The sequence below is a fragment of the Palaemon carinicauda genome, chromosome 2 (assembly GCF_036898095.1).
Source record: "Palaemon carinicauda isolate YSFRI2023 chromosome 2, ASM3689809v2, whole genome shotgun sequence".
NCBI lineage: Eukaryota > Metazoa > Arthropoda > Malacostraca > Decapoda > Palaemonidae > Palaemon > Palaemon carinicauda.
This window is the reverse complement of record NC_090726.1, coordinates 111,675,660-111,701,551: the sequence shown is the minus strand read 5'-3', so window position 1 is coordinate 111,701,551 and position 25,892 is coordinate 111,675,660. Positions and strand designations below refer to the sequence as shown.

General features: G+C 35.3%; 1 protein-coding gene across 1 annotated transcript in view; it reads left to right on the top strand.

Annotated features, from left to right (window-relative positions):
• The first annotated feature begins 240 nt into the window (after window positions 1-240).
• Window positions 241-25,892, top strand: part of LOC137626440 (uncharacterized) — a 126,102-nt gene continuing 100,450 nt past the window's right edge. The window contains exon 1 of the mRNA XM_068357432.1: window positions 241-644. Within this exon, the coding sequence (XP_068213533.1) occupies window positions 569-644 (76 nt within the window). The 5' untranslated portion in view covers window positions 241-568. The remainder of the gene's footprint in view (window positions 645-25,892) is intronic.

Here is a 25,892-nt window from a genome sequence, read left to right as displayed (position 1 = left end):
AGACTTTTTGATGTGATGATTCCAGTTTTTAGAGTTACTTGATTACGCAAATCACTAACTTTCATCCTCACATGTGATATTCGGTAAAGGTTAACATCGATATTATGTTGTACAGTTAATAACCATTACTTATCAAACGCATGCATAGAAGTATTAGCATGAAGTAACTACCTGGCAACTCCGACCCTGCCTTAAGAGGGATTGAGAAGACGACGAGTCGAATACTCAGTGTACCACTGACAGCTTTGGTGTTTACACATACCTTGGCCGCTGGATTTTGTGTAACCACCTGTGGCCCGTCTCTCAACTGGTTAATCCCCGACCGCCTGTGTATTCAACTTTTTATGAAAGCTGTGCCTCTTAGGCTTCCGCGTCTTAGACGAGGCTGTCCCTAGAGGTATTCTGATGCACGGACTCTTTTAAACACGTGGATAACGATGATGTTTTAGTGATAATATTTCACAAAAAGGGAAATGTTCCTTTAGGAATAGTTCCCAGACCAATTATTGTACTTTTTCTGGGGGTAAATGTGAGGTGGGAACTATTTTGCTGAAGGATTTTGTTAAAAATGACGGTGCTCAAGACTTGCGTTTCTTTGGCGGCTTCGCTGATTACAGGAACTCCTTTGGATGTGTCCAGAGCAGGTAACTATGAATGTAATAAATTTCTTTCGTCTTTAAATAAAGTATAACACGGAAATTCCTTTTGTTGGCATTTACTGCACATGGAAAATGACGTGAATTTTTAGGTGCAGTGTAAGTTTTTCAACGAACACAATGCTGCAACTTTCCGCTGACCTGAGCAATCGTCGGTCGCTCTCCACAATGTAAAAGCTGGACACCAACGTTGGGAGAAATAGATGGAAGTGCCGCAAAAGCTCTCTCTCTCTCTCTCTCTCTCTCTCTCTCTCTCTCTCTCTCTCTCTCTCTCTCTCTCTCTCTCTCTCTCTCTCTCTCTCTCTCTCTCTCTCTCTCTCTCCTTCTGGTGTGAGTGTGTAGAACCGACCGGAAAGTAAAAGTATTCTGGCTGCTCGCATTGAAGAGCCTAATTTTGAAACCAATGTTTCCTTTATATATATATATATATGTATATATATATATATATATATATATATATATATATATATATATATATATATATATATATATATATAGATAGATAGATAGATAGATATAGATATATATATATATATATATATATATATATATATATATATATATATATATATATATATATATATATATATATATAAACTGCGATTAAGGTATTAATGAAAATTTCATGCCTCATTTTTCTTCCTCGCAGTTGAAGGTGTAAAAATAACATGCGAGGTGATTGCAGATATTTTGGCTTTGTTCTTGTGGGGAACCTTGAGCTGGCTAATAACCAGTCAAAGTACTTCCGTCTGTAGTCATCAGTATCTAAATTCAAGAATGTTTGCCCTCGATCAGTATAGTGTCATAATGGAGCCAGTAAATTCATTATTGATTAAATTAATAAAAAAGTCAAATACTGATTAAGATTGAGAGTGAAAAGATTATTTTTGGGGTTAAGGCGATGGGTAGTTTATAGGACCTCATAGGGCCTTCTCGAGTTTTCGAAAGTGATATCTGGAAGTGCAAGGTTGTGCGTGTACTTCTTTTCTTGTTTAAGGCGGACCAGATTTGATTTGTGTTGAAAATGCGTGTCCGTTATGATAGACCTTTTTATTTTAGTGAATATATCAACTTATTTAAGTTTTTATGTATTTACTTGTGAATAGATTTACAATGAAACCATAGAACTTATAATGGTTGACGTAAGGCAACGTTGAAATTTTCCAATGTATACTTATTCGTGTGCACCTTTGAAATCACTTTCCACATGTTAATGACGAACGTTCTGTACCTCGTCTTTCTTGTTTCCTTGATATTTGTTCATGTGCTCTTTAGCAAGACGGCCTTCCAATAAATCAAATAGATGTTTACTTGGCGTTATTAAGTATTTTGTAATCTCTCTCTCTCTCTCTCTCTCTCTCTCTCTCTCTCTCTCTCTCTCTCTCTATCTCTCTCTCTCTCTCTCTCTCTCTCTCTCAATAAAGAAAATGCTACTTAATGTTTATTAATTTGACAGGATTTTAGTTGTTTCAGAACACCCAATCTCTCTTATAGCGTGCTTGCTTCATGTCATCCAGATGTTAGGTTTTATCTTGGTTGTGGTGATGTGTTCGTCAGATTTTAGTATTTCTAACTCCTTCATATAACGTGATTATTGCCTGATACATATTTATTTAATTTTTGGTTTCACATTTCTAGGGACTGTAAATTACATCTTGTATTCAAGTTTCGAGTGTGGCAATGTAAACGTTTTATTCTCCACGGTATTTATCAGAGTATGATAACATAGAGATCTCACTTTTACACCACTGTTACTTCTCTGGTATATTTTATCAGTTGAAAACTCCCAATCTGAATGGAGCGGAAATCGAGGCTTAAAATTCATGTGGGCTTAGTGTCAACCCTGAAGATTTATTTCCGGTTATGGCAAGTTGAATGTAGACGTCTGAATGTCTCCGTATGGAGGACGCAAGTTGCAATTAGCAGTAGAACGTCGGCCACTTAATTGCTGAGGATATTACTGGCATTACATTCTGAATGCTTTGAATTCTCTAAGCCGCATCATAATCAAGTTTTTATTGCTGCATTTATTGGACATCAAGAAAAGTTACCTTTGAAATTGATACGTATATTAAGATGAATCATTCATTTTGACTGAGCATATGCCTTTATCTACTGTAATTCGCGATATTTCGTGTCGGTATATGTGTAATGATCTCCTGGACAATGGTAATGTTGATTTTGTTTTGTTAACTATTATCATTTGAAAGGACTATCGATTTAGGAACGTGGAATTTCATCACTACCTTTTACTTTTCCATATCAAATACAACTACGTCTCCAGCGACGGTAGTTGGCCCCCATGGAGCAGGTTAGCCAGTTTGAATGTAAATCACTTTGCACCGAGACTTGGAATACTTAGGAAATATCTCAAATTGATCTTTGCCGGGAGGCACGTGGAACCTTCCTTTAGAGAGGCGGACATTCAAATCTCTCTCTCTCTCTCTCTCTCTCTCTCTCTCTCTCTCTCTCTCTCTCTCTCTCTCTCTCTCTCTCTCTCTCTCTCATTCTTTTGGTATCCACAGACGCAAACACACACACACACACACACACACATATATATATATATATATATATATATATATATATATATATATATATATATATATATATATATGTATATATATATATATATATATATATATATATATATATATATATATGGTGTGCACAACCCACACACATACACTTATATATGCATATATATATATATATATATATATATATATATATATATATATATATATATATATATATATATATATATATTTTATATATATATATATCTTGAAACATCGCACGTTCCAGCGATTTGTCATTAATATGTGTGTGTGTGTGCGCGTGTGTGTGTTTGCGTTTATGTGATTATCATGATATTGTTAGCTAAAATAGGTGAGTGGACACCAAAAGAATGAAATAGAGTTGTTCAATGCCATGTGTGTAATCTATGAAAATTTAATGTCAACAAAATAAACTCAACGTAACTGTAATAAGCATTGAGCTTCCTGGGTACTCTGTAGGGAGTCAGTCCCGCCCTGGTGGTCCTGGTGGATGGTAAGTGGAAAAGTAAAAGTGGTTTGGTACGACGGACGGTACGTGGTCGTAGTGCATAATCAGAAGACGCGTGGTAGCTATTGTATCGAAATACCAGTCCAATGTAATATCATTATGGAATGATAAATAATACCAGTTTATTCATAATACACTAACAACGTTACCAAATGTGTTAATACTGTCATTTTCATCATGCATATTGATTTGTGCTCCTTTAATCATAGCGTATCTATAGTTGAAATCCACTCTCAACCCAGCACAGGCTCTTGACAAGACAACCACTGAGATTAAATTAGTGTCTTGGTTGTATAGCAATGCACTAATAATCTCTACGGAAGTGTGATGCAGACTTCGCTATTGTCTGGACCTCTAGTCTTTGATACTAGAAAATTTAAAACGTAAACGAAAATTTTTAAACTTCGTCTGCAGTTCTTAATCTCCAATGGATGACAAACATAGGCTTCAACTAATGTTTTTAGATTTCAGACGGTATTTTTAATCTTGAGCCATTATTCCTCTTCAGTGTAAGTTCTTAAACTTTAGCCGAAATAATCGCACTCTACTGGACTTCTTAACATCATCACAAGTTATCTCATTTCATCCAAAGTTCTAAACCTCCGCGGAAGTGTGGACTCTTCAGCGGATGTGAATAAAAGGGTTCCTACAAGATAAGGCCGTCATCGGCATGTGGTTGACCTTATTCACTAATGTGGGCGGCTTCCTGCAAGAATCATCCTTTTCCTGGTAAGGAACTTGGGTCAACTTTAATCTTTCTTGATGTGTAGAAGTGTAAAGGCGAACCGGAATAACACTTTGTCTTGATTAGATCTATTTCTTTACAGAGCCTTTCACATGGATCTCAGTGACTTTAGAATGGTCCCGTTGCGGATATCGTAGACCCATTAGTCCTGTAGGCAACCCAAGGGCCCTTGTAGTGTCGCTTCGAATCCTTTCAGCTCCCACTAAAAAGGTTTCTACTTTACCTCTGTTTGTACCTCTATTCCTGGTAGCCTTCTTTCATATTCTCTAACATTTATTTCATAGTGCAGCAATAGGGTTTTCTACGAGTATCTCTGTAGTGAATTGCCTCCTTGGCCCTAGTGCCAAGTCACACGGACCAGATTCAATGAATGCTACATTTTTAGCAACGCTGTAGAACCTATTATGTTTATGACTTGATATTCTTTATTGATGTTTGATAGTATAGCCTAAAAAAGCCCCCACCACTCCCAAAAGAAAGTAAAATAGAATATGTTTTTACGAATTTTACACAAAGGTTAAAAAAAAAAAAAAAAAAAACTGTGTTGGAAGCAGGACGAACCTTTTTGGGTTTGGACCGCTGGGCTTTGGCGGAGTTTAGCGATCACCGGGTACCTTGTTTAATATAAGTTTAAACAAATGTTTGTATTGCAAAGCCCAAAAGGACTCTAACTTGCAGAGAAAGTTTCCACAAATTGTGTGTGTGTTTTTTACTGATGAGTACATGAATAGTTCTACCTTCTATTGAAAGCATACCTAGAATTCTTGTTAATGTTTATTGAGAGTTCTACTGTAGTTTGAATATAAAATTCTGTTTGATACGAGATAAACAAAATCTAGCAAGAGACTGTAATGGTATATATTGAATCTTGAGCTAGAGTCGAAGAAGCAACCATCTTCTTATTTCTTCTCTTTCGAATCTACATTATAATTATTGAGCATTGTTAGCAGACGTCGCCAATATTCAAAAGTGAAACTGGTACTGAGAGTATGAGTCCTTTTTTCGGGTATGAGAGGGTCTTATTTATTCATCTATATATTTGTTCCTGACTCGGTAAGTCTCTCTCTCTCTCTCTCTCTCTCTCTCTCTCTCTCTGTTTGTGTGTTTCTGGCATCCTCCAAAATGCAAATTACTGCCTTCCATCGTTTTTTTATCTTTCCAAGTATGTGCTGTTTCTTCCCCCTGTGGAGGTTATAACTTTAGTGATTACAAAAGCCTTTTATATATGTTCCTGTTTCTATACCGTATTGAAGCTGTTTTTATTTATGCGCTCTTAGCTTTAATATCATCCGCTGAAGTTTCGATTTAATCGACTACGATGTCGACCACATTCGACTTCAGACTGGGATCATGCGCGATTAGAGATTCTCTGTCCTGCCCATGTCCCTTTCTTCATCTTACACGTTGTATTAGAATATCCTCTAATTTAGTTAACTCTATCCAATTTTTTTTTTTTTTCCCCCACACTGATTTTTTCCGCACTCGAGGCGGTCTCGGCGCCGTAGTTACTGCGGACAACACCGCTTATTCGCTTGCTCTCCACCAACAGAGATCAATTGTATTTTTAAATATTAAAGAAATATGCAGTGTGCCACAAGATGGATAAGAGGAGGGACTATTGTGCCTTTATTTATTATGAAAGTGACGATCAAGATTACAATGACCAAAGAAAAAGGCATGGCGCATATACTACACTCTATGGAGAACTGAAGAAGGATGGTAATAATTTTTCCAATAACTTAAAATTTTTAAAGTAACAATTGAAGAACAATGGAGCGCTTAGGAAAAACTGTGAATCGACCACTTTCCGAAGTACACCTTTTTAGAGATATTTTAACTAAAATCCCTTTCCTTTACCCAACCAAAACTATTGCCCGGTTTTAAGGGACCATGTGTACTTTATATATTTTTAGGGGATGAAGAATTTGGTCTGCAGGAAAACTTGAATGCGCCCATATGGAGGAAGACAAGTGAAAAAAAAAGTGAGTATTCAGTTAGCGTTTAAGTAGAGGAAGGAAGTATGTTGAATGTGCATTTGGAATTTTAAGCAATAAATGAAGGGTATCCCATCATCCCCTGAACGTATCTCTCCATCTTGCTACCAATATTGTCAAAGAGAGGTGTGTTTTTCATAACATTGTAAGAAAACGCGATGGCTTTAATTTTGAAAACACTTTGACAACAAATGGTTTCGAAGAGCTTGAACATCCGATAAAAATAGGAGCTGGTGACATCAATTATACGCTTGCTAATTATTTCGTGAGCAAAGTAGGGCTTTTAGGTTGGCAATATATTGAATTATAACATTGAGAAGGTAACTAAACTCTCGCCTATCTAGTAGTAAGTGATTTTATGACTAATCATGTGCATTATCTTATGTACGTCGTATTCTTAAAATTATAACAACTGGTTAGCCACTTTTTACTTGATGAAAACGCTTGCAAAATGAAAGATAAATAAATAATTAAAAACTCACCATATTAATATTTCTCCTTATCACTAAGATTTTTAAATGCTTCATTCAAATCACGGCATACCTTCCTCCAAGCAAATGTAACTAAAATACGATTTTTATACTCCTCCAAACCTTTATCTTATGAAATTGTTTCGACTAAAGAAATGAGAAGTTCTGTATTAATATCTTGATCCATATCCATATAATTCACGTAAGGTTTTCATGATAAAAGCAGTGGCCTATTGATGTTCACCGCTTGCAAAGATGGAAAAAAGCCTCCTGTTGTGAAGACGCATATTGAACATGATGGCCAACTACAAAAACCAACGGGAGCGGCACCGCTTCCAACCAGTGGATCACCGCTCATGCAAAGCGGCATCGTGACGGGAAAAATCCGCGCCGCTATAATGTGAAAAGCTCCATTAGGTTTATCAGTCAACTTGTAAGCGTGGTGCCATTCCATTGGCGGAGTCTGATTTAAATCTCGTAGTGTGAAGGGGCCCTTAGAGTTATTCCCCTCATTATTCATTCCATGTTTCTTTGAGTTATAACTAATTTATATTTTAAAGCTTTTGTAAGGTTCCAAGTTTCTGATGCATGAGTTAATACTGGTAGGACCCTCTGATCATATACTTTTCTTTTTAGTGAAAGTGACATTTTAATTTTCATAATCTCATTTTGTTTACGAAAAGCTCTCCATACCATGCTTATCCTTCTTTTAATTTTGGTCTCATGTCCTGGGGAAACACTTACTCTCTGTCCTAAATATGTATATTGATTAGCATTCTTTAGAGCTTTGTCCACAACGCTCATTTGTTGTCTGCATTTTCATTGAACATGATCTTAGTTTTACTCATAAACATTATCTTAGTTTTACTCACATTCATTTTCAGTCCTACATTTCTGCTTTCTCTATTCATATCTTCTATCATCTTTTTCAATTCCTTCCATGATTCACTAAATAGAACTATGTCAACTGCAAACCTGAATTTGTTAAGGTATTCCCTATTAATGTTAACACCTGCATTTTCCCAATCCTTTTAGGCATGCTTTGAATAGTTTAGGAGAGATGGGATCTCCCTGTCTAACTCCACTCTTAATTGGAAATTTTTCACTATTTTTATGTATTTTCAGGATTTCTGTACTTCCTGTACATATTATCTTTAAGCCTTCTTACTTAAGATTCATCGACTCCTTGTCTTTGAAGGGCTTTCACTATTGCTGAAGTTTTGACAGATTAAAAAGTTTTCTCATAATCTATAAATGCCATACATAGTGGTTTGTCATAATCTGTTGATTTTTCACTTAGCTGGTTGATTGCATGGATAGGTTCTCTTGTTGAATAACCAATTCTGAAGCATACCTGCTCTCTTGGTTGATTAAGGTCTAGCTGTCTTTTTATTCGGCGTAATATAATCTTTGTAACTATTTTATTTATTATTAAGACCAGACTTATTGGTTAGTAGTTTTTCTGGTCTCTTGTGTCTCCCTTTTTGCGAATTATAGTAGTATAGTAATAGAGTTTTTTTCCAAGCTACGAGTATAGTGTATTCTAGCAGATAATTTGTGTAAAGTTCAGTGAGTTTTACCTTTATGAAATCTCCTCCCTCTATACTTAAATTAATTATCATTCCATCTTCTCCAGCTGTTTTGCCAATTTTCATACCCTCTGATATATATATATATATATATATATATATATATATATATATATATATATATATATATATATATATGAACATATATCACAAGCACACGTGATTTAAATCAATGTAAATATCACCCACGAAAGGCATTTAATACCGAATTCTATCTTGGGAATCTATATCCACTTGGAATTCATTTTTATGGTAACAGCTTCTGGCCGGGTGGAGATTCGAACCCCCTGTGAGAGATAGCTCAGTCGGTAGAGCCGTTGCTGGCATGGTTTCCGGGCCACAGGTGGGGGTTCGAATCTCCACCCGGCCAGAAGCTGTTACCATAAAAATGAATTCCAAGTGGATATAGATTCCCAAGATAGAATTCGGTATTAAATGCCTTTCGTGGGTGATATTTACATATATATATATACAGTATATATATATATATATATATATATATATATATATATATATATATATATAATATGTATATATTATATGATGATGGCTCCCGGGTCTGGGCTCCAAAAATATATTATGATATGGCTCGTGTCTGGGAACCAAACATATGATATTATATACATATATATTTATATATATATATATATATATACAGATATATATATATATATATATATATATATATATATATATATATATATATATATATATATATATATATATATATATATATATATATATATATATATATAGATATAGATTTATATATTGCGGCTAGCAAGCTATACAGCCTCTCAAATTCCAAACTCACCTGTTTGCTTTTACATTAATACAGTTACACTTGAAAATATTAGTACACAAACTCTGAGACAGTTGAATAACTCCCAGACAGCAATATATAAAACACTGAATATTCAAAGGTCTCTTAATTACGCTCAAAACAAAACTGGGTAATTATTATTACGAATATTCAAATAACTCTAACTTCGTTTCATTTACAGGATACGAGAGAATATGCATTAAACACTGATTATTGATATAATCCACTCTTTACAAAAATAAATATATTCCATATAAAATACAACACTTTGAAAGAATTTACATAAAACAAAATAAATCACTCTAGATATGAAATCTGAACAAAATTTAGATTAACAAAAAAATGTTTGCAATCTGAAAATTATATAATTACTGGACTTGAAAATAATAAATCTGAATAAACCTCAGACTAAGACAAAATAGATACTTGTGAAAACTATTCAATCACTTGTTTCACTTGTAATCAAATCCAAATACATTATTTAAGTTTGACACTTAATGAAAATAGATAACCAGATCACAATACAAGAACCTATCACCTTCCCACAGGGCCGTTTACAAAAACTCTAAGACAATTTTTATAAGTACTCACTATGATAACAAAAACTCGTCACACCAAAACTTTGTTATTTCACTGAACACTTTTAAAATAATACACTGAGCTGCGTTCGAGAGTGAGAAAGAGGTGGAGATGGCTGAGTCTTAAGGCTGGAATTCTTTATCTATCTATGCAATTCTGGGGTTGCCTATTATGAAACTTAGCTACTTCCAGAAACTTCCCAAAGATATGGGAAGCGTGGGGGCCTGTGCTAAGGCGTCAGAGTTACCAGGTATTGCTCTCTCGAATGTGTACTCACTCAACGCCAGATGGCTTTATCATTCAGCTAGCTCTGCCCATCCTTTGTCCCCATACTTTCTTAAAGCATTACATACATCGAATAACATCAACGGTAGTCCGATGTCCCATTCATTCCCTGTTTCGTTACAGAACTTCGTTAACATAATTTTTAATGTTGATGAAACCTCTCTAATGCACCTAGGGTCTCCAGATGATAAGCAGTTGATAGTTGTTTTACATCCAACAGTTTGATTACATCCTGAAATAATTTCAACGTGAAATTCGTTCATCGGTCACTTTGAACGATTTCCGGTATAGCAAATTTAGCAAAAAAGTCAAGTAACTTCTCGAAAATTATTTTGGCACTGATCTTCCTGACAGGTATGGCTTCTGGGTATCTCGTTACTGGACACATCAAGATCAACATATATTCATAACCTATTTTTGTCCATGGTAAAGGTCCTACAATGTCGATCACTACTTTGCTGAGGGGTTCTCCTTGCACTTCTATCGGGTGCAAGGGAGCTTTCTTAATGTACTAGTTAGGCTTTCAAGCCAACTGACATATATGATATGCACGGCAAAACTGGCTTACGTCCTTATGCATGCCACGACAGAAAAAATGTTTCATAATATTCTCCGTCGTCTTCCTTATCCCCATATGACCCGTCTCATGCGCTACCACGATCACCTGTCTTCTCAGTGGTGCAGGAATTAATATCTGACGATATATCCCCCATTCGGAATTCCCAGGGATATCAGTGGGTCTATACTTCCTCATAAGCAACTCATCCTTAAGATAATAACAGGTCGAAGACTGCTATGCCTCCATCTCGTCCACCACACTGTACAATAAGTCTGTTAATGTTGCATCCTTCCGTTGCAATCCTATCAGCCTTTTCCTACTTGTCCTACTTCTAGCATTGAATTTTCTATTTCTTCCAAGTCCATTTCTCTTTTGTCCTCTTGTCCACTCGTCTGTCGTTTCTCTTTGCTCGGGTTTCCTCGGGAGTTCTCTTTTTGTATACCACCATAGGAATCCTCTTCTTCGGAAAACAAATCCTCCAAGTTCATTGCTCCTTCAATTTCTTTTTCTTTTTCAGCAGCTGCTTTCTTCTTCATACTCTTAGTCATCACACAACTAGGAAACAGATTTGGGTGGTCCTTCTGGAGTTTATCGTAGGACAATACTTCAATGGTTTCTCCGTTACAATAAGACTAGGCATAAACCTCATTACCCAACTGGATGTCTATTCCTTCGACAGCCGATGAATCCTTTACCGCAAAGTCAAAATTACCTGTCACCATCTCGCATGACAGTTTCAAATGGCAAATACAGGTAATCTCCCCTGTGAAAGACTGTTCCACCAACGTGTGTACTCCTCGTACCACCACACTATAGTTGCAGCCTGTTTCACGCAATATCCTAACCTGGGTTCGCTCACTCCCGTCTATTGCTGCTAACATACCTACATAGATGTATGGTTTAAAGGCATCCACGCTGTTTGGGTTCATCCTGTTAGTGTAAACGTTGACTAGTTTATTTTTCTCTCCGTCCTTTCCCGATGGCTTTTTCATCTTCGCATTCTGTGAAGTCACTTAGGTGACTGCTTTCGGTTGGTTTGACCAACATTCTTTACTGATATGGCCTCTCTTGCCACACTTAAAACAGACAATATCAACCTTTTGCACGTCTTTCACAATACTTGAAGGAGGACAATTTGATGATTGTTGCTGTGGTATGATTGCATTCTGCTTAGGGACAGTACCAGTGCTACTTCTGCTGTAACCATTGAACTTGCTAACGTAGTTATTACTTAACTGATTTCCATGGTTCGGTGAATACTTGACTCTTGGTCGGAACGATGGTTGAAACTTCATGCCCGAGGAGAGTTTACGACTGATAATATTATAATATTTACTCAGTGAAGCGGCTTTATCAAGTTTCTTCACCTCCCTCTATCTCTCAAGTACATTCAAATATGTTCAGGAATTTCTCATAAATACTGCTCTAGTATTATCAGTTCTTCTAAATCAACCATCTCCTTTACGTTAGCAGTCTCTGTCCATCTCTTAAAACATCGTCGTACCCTATAAGTGTAAGCAAGGAAAGTCATTTGTTCGTCCTTTCTCAAACTCCGGAATCTTTCATTATAATATTCAGGGGTCATCTGATACACTTGCAGCACGCTCATTTTCACTTTTTTATACTCCTTCCTCTGGTCCTGAGATAAGGATAAGTAAGCACTGAGGCCCTTCCTAAAGAGCACACTCTGCAATAACACTGACCATTTATCTTCTGGCCATTTCATCGTCGATGCCACCGTTTCAAAATGATCAAAGAACTCATATGGAGATTCTTCTGTGAACCTTGGAATTAACCTTTGGGCTTCCGGCACATTAAACACTGGATCGTGCTTAGCAGGGGCAGCCTCTCTGTGTTGTCGACTGTGTAAGAGCATTCAACAGCTCCAACTCCCACGCATGCCGTGCAATCTGTTTTGCCTCCTCCTTCTCTTTATCTTCCATTCTCCTCGCATGTTGTGCGATCTCTCAGGCTTCTTCTTCCCGTCTTGCTTCCATTTCCTTCACATGTCGGGCTTCTTCTGTCTGTCTCTCTTCCTGTCTTCCATTTGTTTCGCACGTAATTTTTCTTCTCTCTCTTCTTCTTCTCGTCATCCTTCCATTTCTTCCCACTTTCTCTCTCTTTCTTCTCATTCTGACATCATCTTCAACTTAAGCAAATTTTCCTTTGCTGCAGTTCATTGGATCTCAGCCTCTACATCCCTATCTGCTTTCATGCCTTCAGTTTGTGGGCCAACTGGTCCTTGCTTCGCCAAAACTTCTTCCTCAGCCTCCTCAAACAGTTCAGGAGCTGCCACAATATTCTCTTCCGACAACTTTCCCAAATTTATCAATGCTTCTTAGGCTAGACATTTGATTTGGTGCTTAATTATCCCACTTATTGCATGGCCACTGCATGTCATTAAAATAAAGCCACTGAGCTTTAGTTACATTAGCTTCTGACAATTCCTGAACATTTGGGTTATTCAAAAACTCTTGGATATCAAAATGTGCCATCTTGTTCTTTAATAGATAATTTTATACCTTCCAAAAAAATATATTCGAAAAATATACAAAATCCTATCAACACGGTACTGTTCAAAACACGGCCCTGTTATCTCCAATATTTTAAACAGAGTCCCTCGATTCCAAGGGTCTGGGCACCAAAAATATATTATATGTTGAAGGCTCCTGGGTCTGGGCACCAAAAATATATTATACTATGGCTCATGTTTGGGAACCAAACATATAATAATATATATATTACGGCTGGAAAGCTATACAACCTCTCGAATTCCAAACTCACCTGTTTGCTTTTACATTAAGTCTATTATACCTGAAAATATTAATACATGTACCCTGAGACAGTTAAATAACTTCCAGACAGCAATATATAAAATACTGAATATTCAAAGGTCACTTAAGTGCACTCAAAATAAAACTGGGTAATTATTATTACGAATATTCAAATAATTCTAACTTCAGTTCATTAACAGGATACGAGCAAATATGCATTAAACACTGAAGATTGAAATAGTACACTATTTACAAAAATAAATGTGTTCTATATAAATTACAGCGCTTTGAAAGAATTTACATAAAACAAAATAAATCACTCGAGATATTAAGTGTGAACAAAACTTAGATTAAGACAAAAATGTTACGATCTGAAAAATATATAATTACTTTACTTGGAAATATTAAATAAACCTTAAACTAAGACTAAAGAAATACTTATGAAAACGATGCAGTCACTTGTTTCACTTGAAATTAAATCTGAATAAAATGTTTAAGCTTGACACTTAATGAAAATAGATAACCAGATCACAATACAAGAACCTATCACCTTCCTACAGTTCCGTTTACAAAAACTCTAAGTACTCACTATGATTACAAAAACTTGTCACACCAAATCTTTTTATTTCACTGAACACTTTTTGGTTTCCGTTCCAATTATAGCTTACCGAAGCAATGTGGATTGAACCATGTAGGGCTTCGAAGCAGAACACAGGAAAGTGTAAGACATGATGCAATAGGAGATGCATTAGAATTTATTACTATTTATGGTCCCATTAATTTAGTCAGTGCTGCTGTACATCAACGAAACTATATAAAAGAAAACAATTGTTTATTCTAACATCACGCAATAAAACTGTGATAAGCAAAAAATGCAGAATATAGTTTTGGTGATTAGGAAAATCAGTTTGGCGAGTCAGTGTTCTTCATTGTGACCTTCAAAAGCATCAGAACTCAAGCATCTCCTTTGTGGATTTTTAGGAAAATTCATCCCAAATCTTCAACTAGTCATGAAAGCCAATGGCCAGTATTTCATATATTCCATGGGTGTGAGTAATGTTCTAGCTTAACACTTAGCTAGCATATGGAGTCATTAAGGATCTTCTCCAGGATGCAGGCTAGATTTAGTAACCAACAGATACTCTTAGATTTCACGCCTGATGAAGAAGAGGCAAATAATTTCCTTTATACTAGGATATTTTACATACCACAAGCAACCCGCCATGATATAGACCCTTACGAAATTTGACATCACACGTCATGTAACTGTACTCTTTTACATAGGAAAGGTATAAGACATTTCCCAGAGACATGGCATTTGAAAGACAATTCAGTCTTGTGAACTGTAGAAGGTACTTGCTATCATTCCTTCTGGCAATTTTGACTTGATTTATTTTGGGTTTGAATAGGTCATACTCCAAAAGAGAATATTAAGTCGAATAAGCCTTATTGTCGAGTATAAATATTGTTTACACGGGCTACAAGTAGTATGCATGAATAAGAATAAAATTGTTTGAAGGAAAGCTCATAACTCTGTGCAGATCACATTTAAAAATGGATCTCCAACCTCTTAACTTTTTTTCCATTGTATTACTTCTAGGGATTCCTCATAGATTGTTAAATGACCTCCTCAGCCCCAGCCCCTGGTCATATGTCGCAAATTCATAAATCCATTCTAATCTTCGTGTTTTTGCTAGCTTAGTAAATGGCTGGATCTCAGGAGAATGTTTAAAATTAGTGTTAACAACTTAATTGGAAATTAACGATGTACACGGAAGTATGAAGTCTCCCTTTTCAGTGATAGCTTGAATACAGACCACTGTTTGCTGTTGCCCACAGTGAAACAGATGGATTTGGAGAATTGTCCATTTAATTGTCCTTGTAGACATTACATGGGATCTTTTTGGAACCTTTTAAAGGTCAAATTTAATGGTAGTATGGGGGGTCACGTTAAGGAAAGGATTCCAATTTAACGAGTCATTCATTCATCTCTGTATTAGGAACTTTTTTTATTATAAGTTAAAGATGAATACCTAACATTCAGTGATACAATTTTAGTTAGAATAGTGATTGATTAAGCAAACTACTTAATATGAGATCAAAAACTTACATTTACTGAGGTTTTATGTTTACAGATATATAATTAAGAATGTATGCTTGTATGCATGTATGCATGTATATATACTGTACTTTATATATATATATATATATATATATATATATATATATATATATATATATATATATATATATGTGTGTGTGTGTGTGTGTGTGTGTGTGTGTTTGTGTATGTGTGTATATATATCATATCCTCCTACGCCTGTTGACATAAAGGGTGCTCGATTATATTTCTCTAGTCATCTCTATCTTGACCTTTTAATTCAATACTTATCCATTCATCATTTCCTACTTGACGCTTCATAGTCCTCAGCCATGTAGGCCTGGGTCCTCCAACTCTTTTAGTGCCTTCTGGAGCCCAGTTGAAAGTTTGGTGAAATAATCTCTCTTGACGAGTGTGAAGAGCATGCCCAAACCATCTCCATCTACCCCTCACCATGATCTCATCCACATATGGCACTTGAGGAGTCTCTCTAATAGTTTCATTTCCAGTCCTGTTGTGCCATTTAACTCACAATATTCTTTTGAAGGCTTTTTTCTGAAATCTACTAAATCTGTTGGAGATTGTTTCATTGTCATACGACGGATCATGCCCATACAGTAACACCGATCTCACTGAACTGATGGATAACCTGATTTCTTATGTAATTTCAGGTGATTAAATTTCCGAATTTTACTCAACCTGGCCATTGTATGATTTACTTTGCTCAATCTTTCATTAAACTCCAATTCTAAAGACCCGGTATTAGCGATCATAGTTCCTAAATATTTAAATGATTCCATGTCATTACTCCTTTCTGCTTCCAATAATATTCCATCTTCCATCGCATATTCCATTCTCCTGATCTCTATCTTCCTTCTATTTATCTTGAGCCTAACTTCATGTGATATTTCATGCATTCTAGTAAGCAGGCTTTGCAAGTCCTGTGGTGTTTCGCTAATAAGGACAGCATCATCAGCATATTCTAGGTCTGATAATTTCCTGTTACCAATCCAGTTCAATCCTTCTCCACCATCCCAACTGTTCTATGCATTACAAGATCCGGGAGGAGGATAAACAACATAGATGATAGCACATTCCCTTGGAGTACTCCACTGTTTACTGGAAATTCATTTGATAGGACTCCATTAACATTAACATTGCACTTGCTATGCTCATGAACAAACTTATTCAAATTCATATATTTAAGGGAACTCCATAATAACACAGGACTCTCCACAAAATTGGAGAGTGTACACTATCAAAGGCTTTTTCATAGTCCACAAATGCCATCAAAAGTAGATTTCTTTATTATACACAATACTGTACAACATGTCTTAAAATGATAATTTGGTCAGTACAACTTCTATCTTTACTAAATCCTGGTTGTTTATCTCAGCTTTTCATCAGTCTCTCTACTGTAGTGTCTTTAGAATGAACATACTACATATTTTTATGACAACTGTTGTATGATGCCTCTGTAATTATTGCAATCAGTCAGATCTTTTTTTTTTTTTTTTTCATTTTCACCATCACTCCTACCTCCCATTTATATGGTTTTGCCTCTAAATGCCACATTCTACAAAATAATCTTGAAAGTATATTGGGAGTCACTTCATTTTCGGCCAAAATCAACTAAGCAGTTATTCCATGGTATGTGGGGTTTTTCATCTCTAGTTTTCTAATGATAGCTTCGACTTCACACACACTGAATTCATTCATGGGCACATCAAGGTCTTCCTCAGCTTCAGGTGTATCAATCAAATTATTCCCTTCATATCTCCTATTCATGACCTCACTTATGTGTTCCATCCAACTTTACCTTTCTTTATCTTTTGTTGTTATAACAGATCTATCTCTCATTTTGATGGGTATAAAATTCATAGCTTTGCCAGCCTCATCTGCTCTCCTGTCTAAATATTATTTCCAGTCATTCCTGGCTTTTCTTTTGACCTCACTATCAATACTGGAATATTTAGCATGCTGTACCTTGTAATTTTCATTACTTCCTCAAAGTCTTTCAACAATCAATTTCTGTCTTTGTCTCCTTTTCATAGTATCCTAAGTATCATTTAATATCCCTGGTTTACTCCTTGCAACTGCATGTCCTAAAACTTCACTACCAACTGACTGATATATGTTCTTAATATCACACCATTCTTCTTTAATTGTCTGCTCTTCATCCCTTATAGTCTCTAAGACTGCAAATCGACTCCTGCATTCAATAGCTCATCTTCTAGAATCTTAGTTGTATGAAACCCTGGTGTTTTATCTACATTTGTGTTATTCTATCTACATTTCTGTTGGGTGCTTTCAGTTTAAGTTTCTGTGTGGCAATGAGGAGCTAGTGATCACAACCAATATCTTCACCTCTTAATTATTGGCTATGTGATTTATTTGATTTTTTGTAATTGCCACATGGTGAAGTCTGTGTATATTTGTGGATGCCCCTGTATTGAAAAAGAATACCTCCAATAGCAATAATTTTTGCTGAACAAAAACATATAAAATGTGCTCCTTTTTCATTTGCAACTTTGCTAAGACCCTCAGCACCCATCACATTCTATGTACCTTGATTATTCCTTCCACCTTAGTATTGAAGTCCCAAATTACAATTTTCATATCTCTCTCTGGGATCTCATCTATTACACTCTGTAGTACTTCATAGTATGCATCTTTCCTTTCTTCAAGGGAATCATTTGTTGGGGCATAACAAACTATAATACTCATATTACATTGCTTTGATTTAAACTTTGCAAGTAACAATCTACTATTTACAGCTCTCCAATCTTGGTCTAAGATTTCCATACTAATCCCCTTACAACGTGTTTCACTGAAGGCCAAAGTATCCAAACTATATTTCATAAATTTACTTTCCACTTGCTGTAACTTCCTAATCTGATTCATGGTTTTAACATTCCAATTAATAATTTTCAATTTTTCTTTAGTATTTATAAACCGGGTGATTCTTAGCCCCCTGCTGCGCCTGGGAATGGGCCTATATATATACATGAGTATATATATATATATATATATATATATATATATATATATATATATATATATATATATATATATAATTATAAATAGATTGTTCGCGAGTTGTAGTTATAAAGGATTACTATATTCAGATTTTTCAGAATTTGGTTTTGATTCTTTTATTTCATATATGATTTGCACATTGGTATAATATTTTATCAAAATAAGTTTGTCTTAGTGCAGAGCACTGGAAAATTCATTAAAGTATTTAACTGGTCTCTTGATGAGGGACTGTATAACTTTAATTTGCATGCCGGCTGGTATTTGAGAATAAGTTATATTAAATATGAGAAATCCGGCGATCACGGTACGTAAAAAAAAGAACTGATTTCTCTCACTCTCTCCCTCAGGGCGCTTTCGGTAGCACGCCTTAAGCTGGCCATACACGCAGAGGATTGGCGCACTGATTTGATCGCAATTGGTGCGTTCGCGCCAATCCTTAACGTATATGGGGTTAAACAGGACAAACCTGATGCGACTAGCCTGTCCTCTCATCCTGTCAGTATGTTTGACCGGACATGCCAATCCCGTTGCGTTTGACAGTATCAGTATGGCCCGCCAGTCTCGCGCGTGTTTGGGTACGGTCTAGCATGCTGACGGGTTGACTCACCCAAGGTCTATATATGTAAGGTCAGCCGGCGCGCAGACTATAATTTAAAGGTCTCGGTTAGTGACGTCAGTCCCGGCAAGCCCAGGATTATTAATCCTGGCCAAGCCAAAAGTGAGCCAGGAATCCTATCATCAGTGTTGGCTTTGATGAAGTCAAATTCTGAAACTTTTAGTGAACGAGAACGATTGACTGTATTGACATTTGACGAGATGAGTATAGTGAGTGAATTGTGTTATGACAAGAGCACTGACATATTATACAAACCACATATGAGAGTGCAAGTGGTAATGTTCAGAGTGCTGATAGGTAAATGGAAACAACCAATATACTTTTATTTTGACAAATCCAATATGCAGGAAAAAATAATTGATTTGATAAAGGAAGTGGAATACGCAGGTTATCTAGTGGTGGCAATAGTGCATGATTTAGAGCCCTTCAATCTTAGGTTATGGAAAAAATTTGGAATCGACCCTTTATGTACGAAAACATCTATCCAGAATCCATGTGCAGACAGGCAAATATTCCTTTTTGCAGATGCTCCTCATTTACTCAAGTTAGTCAGGAATAATCTTCTAGATTCTAGGTTCACGTTTCCAAACGGAGATAGAATTTCCAATCATCCGATAAAAGAAATGGTGATGGAATCTAAAACAGAGTATGGATTGGCTTACAAAATAAGTCAGATTCACTTAAATGTTCAAGGCTCAGAATGGCAGCGTGTTAAATATGCTGCACAGTTGCTGTCAAGAAATTGCGGTAATGCTCTTAGTTTTCTAGGTAAAAAGGGGCTTTTCACTAATAATGGAAGGGAAGCAAAAGGTCAGTTCATATTGTTAATGGATGAATGGTTTGACATTATGAATACTTCATCCATGAAAGGCGACAAACCTACTCGATGTGCTTTCGGTATAAATTTGGAGTATCAGACAAGTGTTATGAACAAAATTATTAACATCATGTCAAAAATGTGAGTGATTAAAGTTTTTAGTAACAAAATCAATGGATTGCTAGAAAAAAAAAAAAAACATCTCTATCAATTTCAAAAAGGAATGATTTTATCTTACTACTCTCTTCTAGGCTTATTTGAAATGCTCAAGACGTCTTATGAAGTCAATTATATCCTAACAAGGAGGCTTAATCAAGACAGTCTGGAGCATTTATTTGATTGTATTAGACAGATGAATGGCCCACATGATCATCCTACCGCAGTAAATTTTAAATACAGACTGAAAAAAAAATATTTGTTAGGGAAAGAACTAGCCCTAATAAGTGAAAAGTGTAACAGTACTAGATGCGATGAAAACAAAGACTGCCTGTCTAATACATTAGTGTCCAAGTGTTCATCTATACATGGGAAAACATCAGATAAAGAACGAGAAATTGCCTTGGAAATTTGTCTTACCAGTCTCGTCTTCAGAGATACTGAATTTAATCAAGAATCATGGATAGAAGGTGATGAGATTCTTGAATTAACTTAAACACGCAAAGAGAATGAAATACCTGCAAGTACACTTAGTTCTGTAACAGAGGAGGAATCTTTGAGGTATATAGGAGGTTTTTTAGTTAACAAATTTTCATTGAAATATCCTGAATAAGGAAATCAAAGGTCGGTTGTTGTTGCAGATGATAAATGTTGCATAGAATGTAATGAACAGAGGTGGTCTTCATGTACCCTCAGATTCTTTCTTTTCCCAATTAAGCAAGATGAGAAAAATCTTTTTAGCTGTCCATGGTGAAAAATTAAGAGCGGGAAATAATTGTATAAAAACACTTGCTGACGAGATGAAACTTGCTGGAATTACCTTACCGGCTGATACTATATATTTTTTTTGCAAAAATATCTGTATTCTACAGAATTAGACATTTAAACAGAAACATTTATTTCAATAAAACAAAGTCAAGAGATTACAGAAGTATGAATAGGAAATATATGAAAATTGTTAAATAGAGATTTTATAAGTAAATTGTTAATTTATTTATGAACCTGCAAATTATATTTCATTTATATTTGAGAATTGTATAATAGAAACATTGTATATAAATTCATACCTTATTTGTGAACCTCCAAATTATATTTCATTTATATTAAAAAATTATGTAGTGAAACATTGTTAATAAATTGACAACTTATTTATGAAACTGCAAATTATATTTCCCTCATATATGAAAATTGTAATATAGAAACATCGTAAATAGAAAAATTATTTATGAAATTGTAAATTATATCTTATTTATACTTTTATATAAGAAATGAAATGAAGTCACTTACTTTATTTCATGTTTTCTTTAACGATACTACGAGTAATTTAGTAAAAAAAAATCTCCAATTTCTAGAGAGAGAGAGAGAGAGAGAGAGAGAGAGAGAGAGAGAGAGAGAGAGAGAGAGAGAGAGAATATCAAATAAGAAAATAATTTGATAAGAAAAGGGTAAAGAGTGTATAAACAAAGGTAAATACGCAAGGGTTCCTTTAACTCAATGTGGCCGCAGTGACGTCATGCGCAGAAGTGGCTTTAAATCGTACCGCTGTCTGGCCGACCTTACATCTATAGACCTTGGACTCACCTATTTTGACATGTACAGTATTCCATACTTCCTCCCTTGATTGGAGCACTTTTTATATTATAAAGATAAACTGATTGCATTTCACAAGTTTGTAATATTATGCATTTCATTGTTCTTTATTTTAGGTTTCCTCCTCTCATTTTCATTCACCAAGTTATGATTTCCTTAGATTTCCTCTCCTTTTTCATAGTATATTTTATCTTTAAAACCACGCAGTATTTTGCCTTATTCGTGCAATAGTCTCTTGTATTCTGATAATAAACAGATACTGAAACAAAAGGAAAAAAAATCAATATTCTGATTTAGGTTTATGAATTCTCTTCATAGGAAAAAACGAAGGTGTGAAATGTGTATAGAGGATAAATTAAGTAGCTATTGATAATTCTATTAACTTATGTATATCTCTGACATTTTCTCTCTGCCGATATAAACGCAATCGTTTTCAAAATTCTATAAATTAACGTGAAAACAAGTACGCCTATTTAAAAGTGCATTAGGGCTTCGCATGAGATAATCTCCAGAAAGGTCTAAAAATCCATTTAGTATATTCCTCCCAGGAGACACTTGGACACTCGGATTAATGGAGATAAACGGAAACGGCAAGCCTATAATGACTTCACGAGAAATAAGTACATTAACACCGTAGCAGACAAATCACCACCACGTAGAAGCAGACAGAGAATGCCTATCACGTTCCTTCATATGATTATTTCAAGTCAGATTTCATAAATTTATATTATATGAAAAATTTAAAAAGCAAAAAGTACCAAAATTTGGCATTTTCAAAATTAGATGTAGGCTACCAATTGTACTTGATACCCGGTAACGTACCAAATTTAGTTAACAACTATCAAAAACGTACCTATGTGGGCTTAATCTGGGTGCTCAATCCTCTTGAACTAAGCAGGCTAGTCCGTAGCGTGTGTGGGCAATTCTCACAGGAGTGGAGGGCCCTGTGGAGCATCGCTCCGGGCCTTAGGACACACCGTGTACGTACGGTCAGTCTTCTGCGTGCATGGCCGGCTTTACTGGCAAGGTTAAGGGAATTATATTCTGACCGGACGATGGGGAAAAGATGGGGAGCAAATCGTGTACTGTACATAGTTTTTAGCCCACCGTTGCGGGTCGTAGCTTGGGTGGAAAAGGAATAAGATGAAAAGAGAAGAAAACAGATGAGTCTATCTCCTTCTTAAGACTTTTATAACATAAAAATGAAACACGAGGACTTTTACAAGGTAATCATCTTCCTAATACTCTCTCTCTCTCTCTCTCTCTCTCTCTCTCTCTCTCTCTCTCTCTCTCTCTCTCTCTCTCTCTCTCTCTCTCTCTCTCTTACTTTTGCTTTCTGTATGTCTGTCCGTACAGTAATGTGAACTAAATATTTGGTATAGAAGACTGGGTTTTACAGCGACTAGATGACGCTTACTATGTCCATAGTATGCACCCTGCCTACCACCCAACATTATTAATTAGCTGTTAATGCATACTAAAGCCTGTCGGAGCCATTCCCTTAAGCTTATTGAGAAATTATGCCTTTGCTATGCCCATCTGGTTCCACCTTATCCAGAGGAAAAAATGTATAGATTTGGGTGCTATAATATTCTTTTGTACTTTACCATATATTTCTCCCCCACTCTCTGAAAAACTAACTTCTTGTTTATCCAAAACTGACTTTAGGCCGGTACGACTAACTAGTATTTAATCATTTTCCTCTTATTTCTTATTCAACGATCTGTTTCTAGCGTCTGTAGTCGATAGGTTATCTTCTGCCACATACAAGCTAATGTGAGCGATCTTGGAATAAGCTGGGCGCGGTCGTGTCTGGTGTCGCCCAAATAACTTTTATTTATTCAAGGAAATTGTTGGTAGCTTTGATGCTAAATATCAGCTCATTCTTTGGCGTAATGTATAAAAGGTATCATTAAGTAGCCACAAGACCTATTTGTTTCATATAGTTGTTGAATCTACTGTATATATATATATATATATATATATATATATATATATATATATATATATATATATATATATATATATATATATATATATATATATATATTATATATATATATATATATATATATATATATATATATATATATATATATATATATATATATATATATATATATTACTATGTATTAAAGGCTCAAACTACAATGACCGATTTCCGAAATTTATCTTTCTCGTGTGTTAAAGTTTGCTCTTGGTTTCTATGTAACGTTTTTAAAATTTTGGGGAAAAGAGTTGTAAAGGAAAGACTGGATATGGGATAATAAAAATGGTCAATAGATTTTTTCTATTTATTACTTTATGTTTTTTAAGGTAATTATTCTGCTTAGTAGGCAAAGCATGACTTGCTAAACTTAAAAATGGATTGTGAGGTTACGTGATGCCCTTATCCGGAAGAGGAAAAAATGTAAAGTAAAAATAAAGGCGTTGGGCACCAAGCTCCTCAAGTAACAAGATTATAAATAAGTATTTTCTCTAATAATATTTTCTAAAACTCGATAATTGCTGATGACAACATGCTCTGTGAATCTAATGTGCTGTATAGCTATTGAATGTATGTTTGGTTAATAGCCTCCGCGCAAGGAATCTATTCGGTTCCAAATGCCATGACCTAATCGTGATGTAGCATCGATGAGATGTCAAATTCAAACAAGTGAGCTGAAAATGCTGCTAACTAAGGAGACTCACAGTTGTCTTCCAAACATGCTTTTCCGGTGACGTAAATTTTCCTCACTTTTCTTTCACTCTTGTTTAGTTGATTCGGTTAAAAGTTGATTGAATGCGTCAATTTGATGTGTCAGAGGAAATTGATGCGTTGTAATGATGAAAGTAGTGTATTCATTTGCAGTTTTATTATATAACTTGGAATATTTGCGCAGCGAGGAAAACATGTAAAATGGTGTTAACAATGGAAATGGAGTTTATTGGTATGAAAATAATGATATAGTAAATTATTTCATTTATCTATAATTTTAAAGGGTGCGGGTTTCTCTGTCATTATCATAGAGATTTTGCATTTTATAGAAAAAGAAAAGGAATCTTAAGCCGCTTTCTTTGGATAATTTCTCAGCATTTGATTTAATAAAGTAAGAAATCTCATCTACAATTTTGGTCAAGAGATTAAAAAGCAAAGATTAAGTGCATACAGTAGTACTTACCAGGAAGGAGTAAAAAGTTTTGCATTTGTGGCAGCCTAAGCTTCAGAGGTTAAAGGTCATTGACTCATGTGTTTGAGATCTTCGTCCATTTTGATTCGATTTTATTTATGTATTTCAGTGATTTTCAAAATTAGTAGATTTGGGACATTTTTTAAGTCATTCTCAGGATGAAGTTCATAAGTTCAATCGTTTTCCTCATATGATAACCTTGTGGTTGCTGTCGAATGTATATAAAAAAAAAGAATACTCTTTGGTCGTATGAATATTTGATGGGCCGCAGAATAGAACAATCCTGGATACATTAGTAGAGAGTTATGTATCCAGCGACGTTGAAAGAAATGCCGAAAACAATATTTGATGAGTATCGAGGACATTGACACGAAAGGTATGCAATAATTATCTCTCTCTCTCTCTCTCTCTCTCTCTCTCTCTCTCTCTCTCTCTCTCTCTGCTACTGCACATCCCCTTTTTTCAGTTTGAACTTCCTTTCCCGTCAAATATTAATTATCTGAAAAACTAAAAATAGAACACTATAAACAGATGAAGCCTAATATTCCATCTTAGTTACTGGGTAGAGTGGAGGTTTGATTTCGATAGGTACTGACTGAAAGTATGATGTATTTTTGCGAAATGAGTCACACATCATTTCCCTTCTTAGTCATATGTTTTGGAAAATAAACAATGAGTGATAAGTTTTATGAGCATGGGAACGAAATAACCTCTCACAAACAGTTCAGGACAAATTTTGATAGGCTCTGTATTCTGAGATAGTTTCAGATGGGTGACTAGGATAGTAAAACAACTTTTTTTTTTACTTTTTTTTAGTAGTAACACTGCACATGAAGGAAGAATAATACGTCGATGATTTT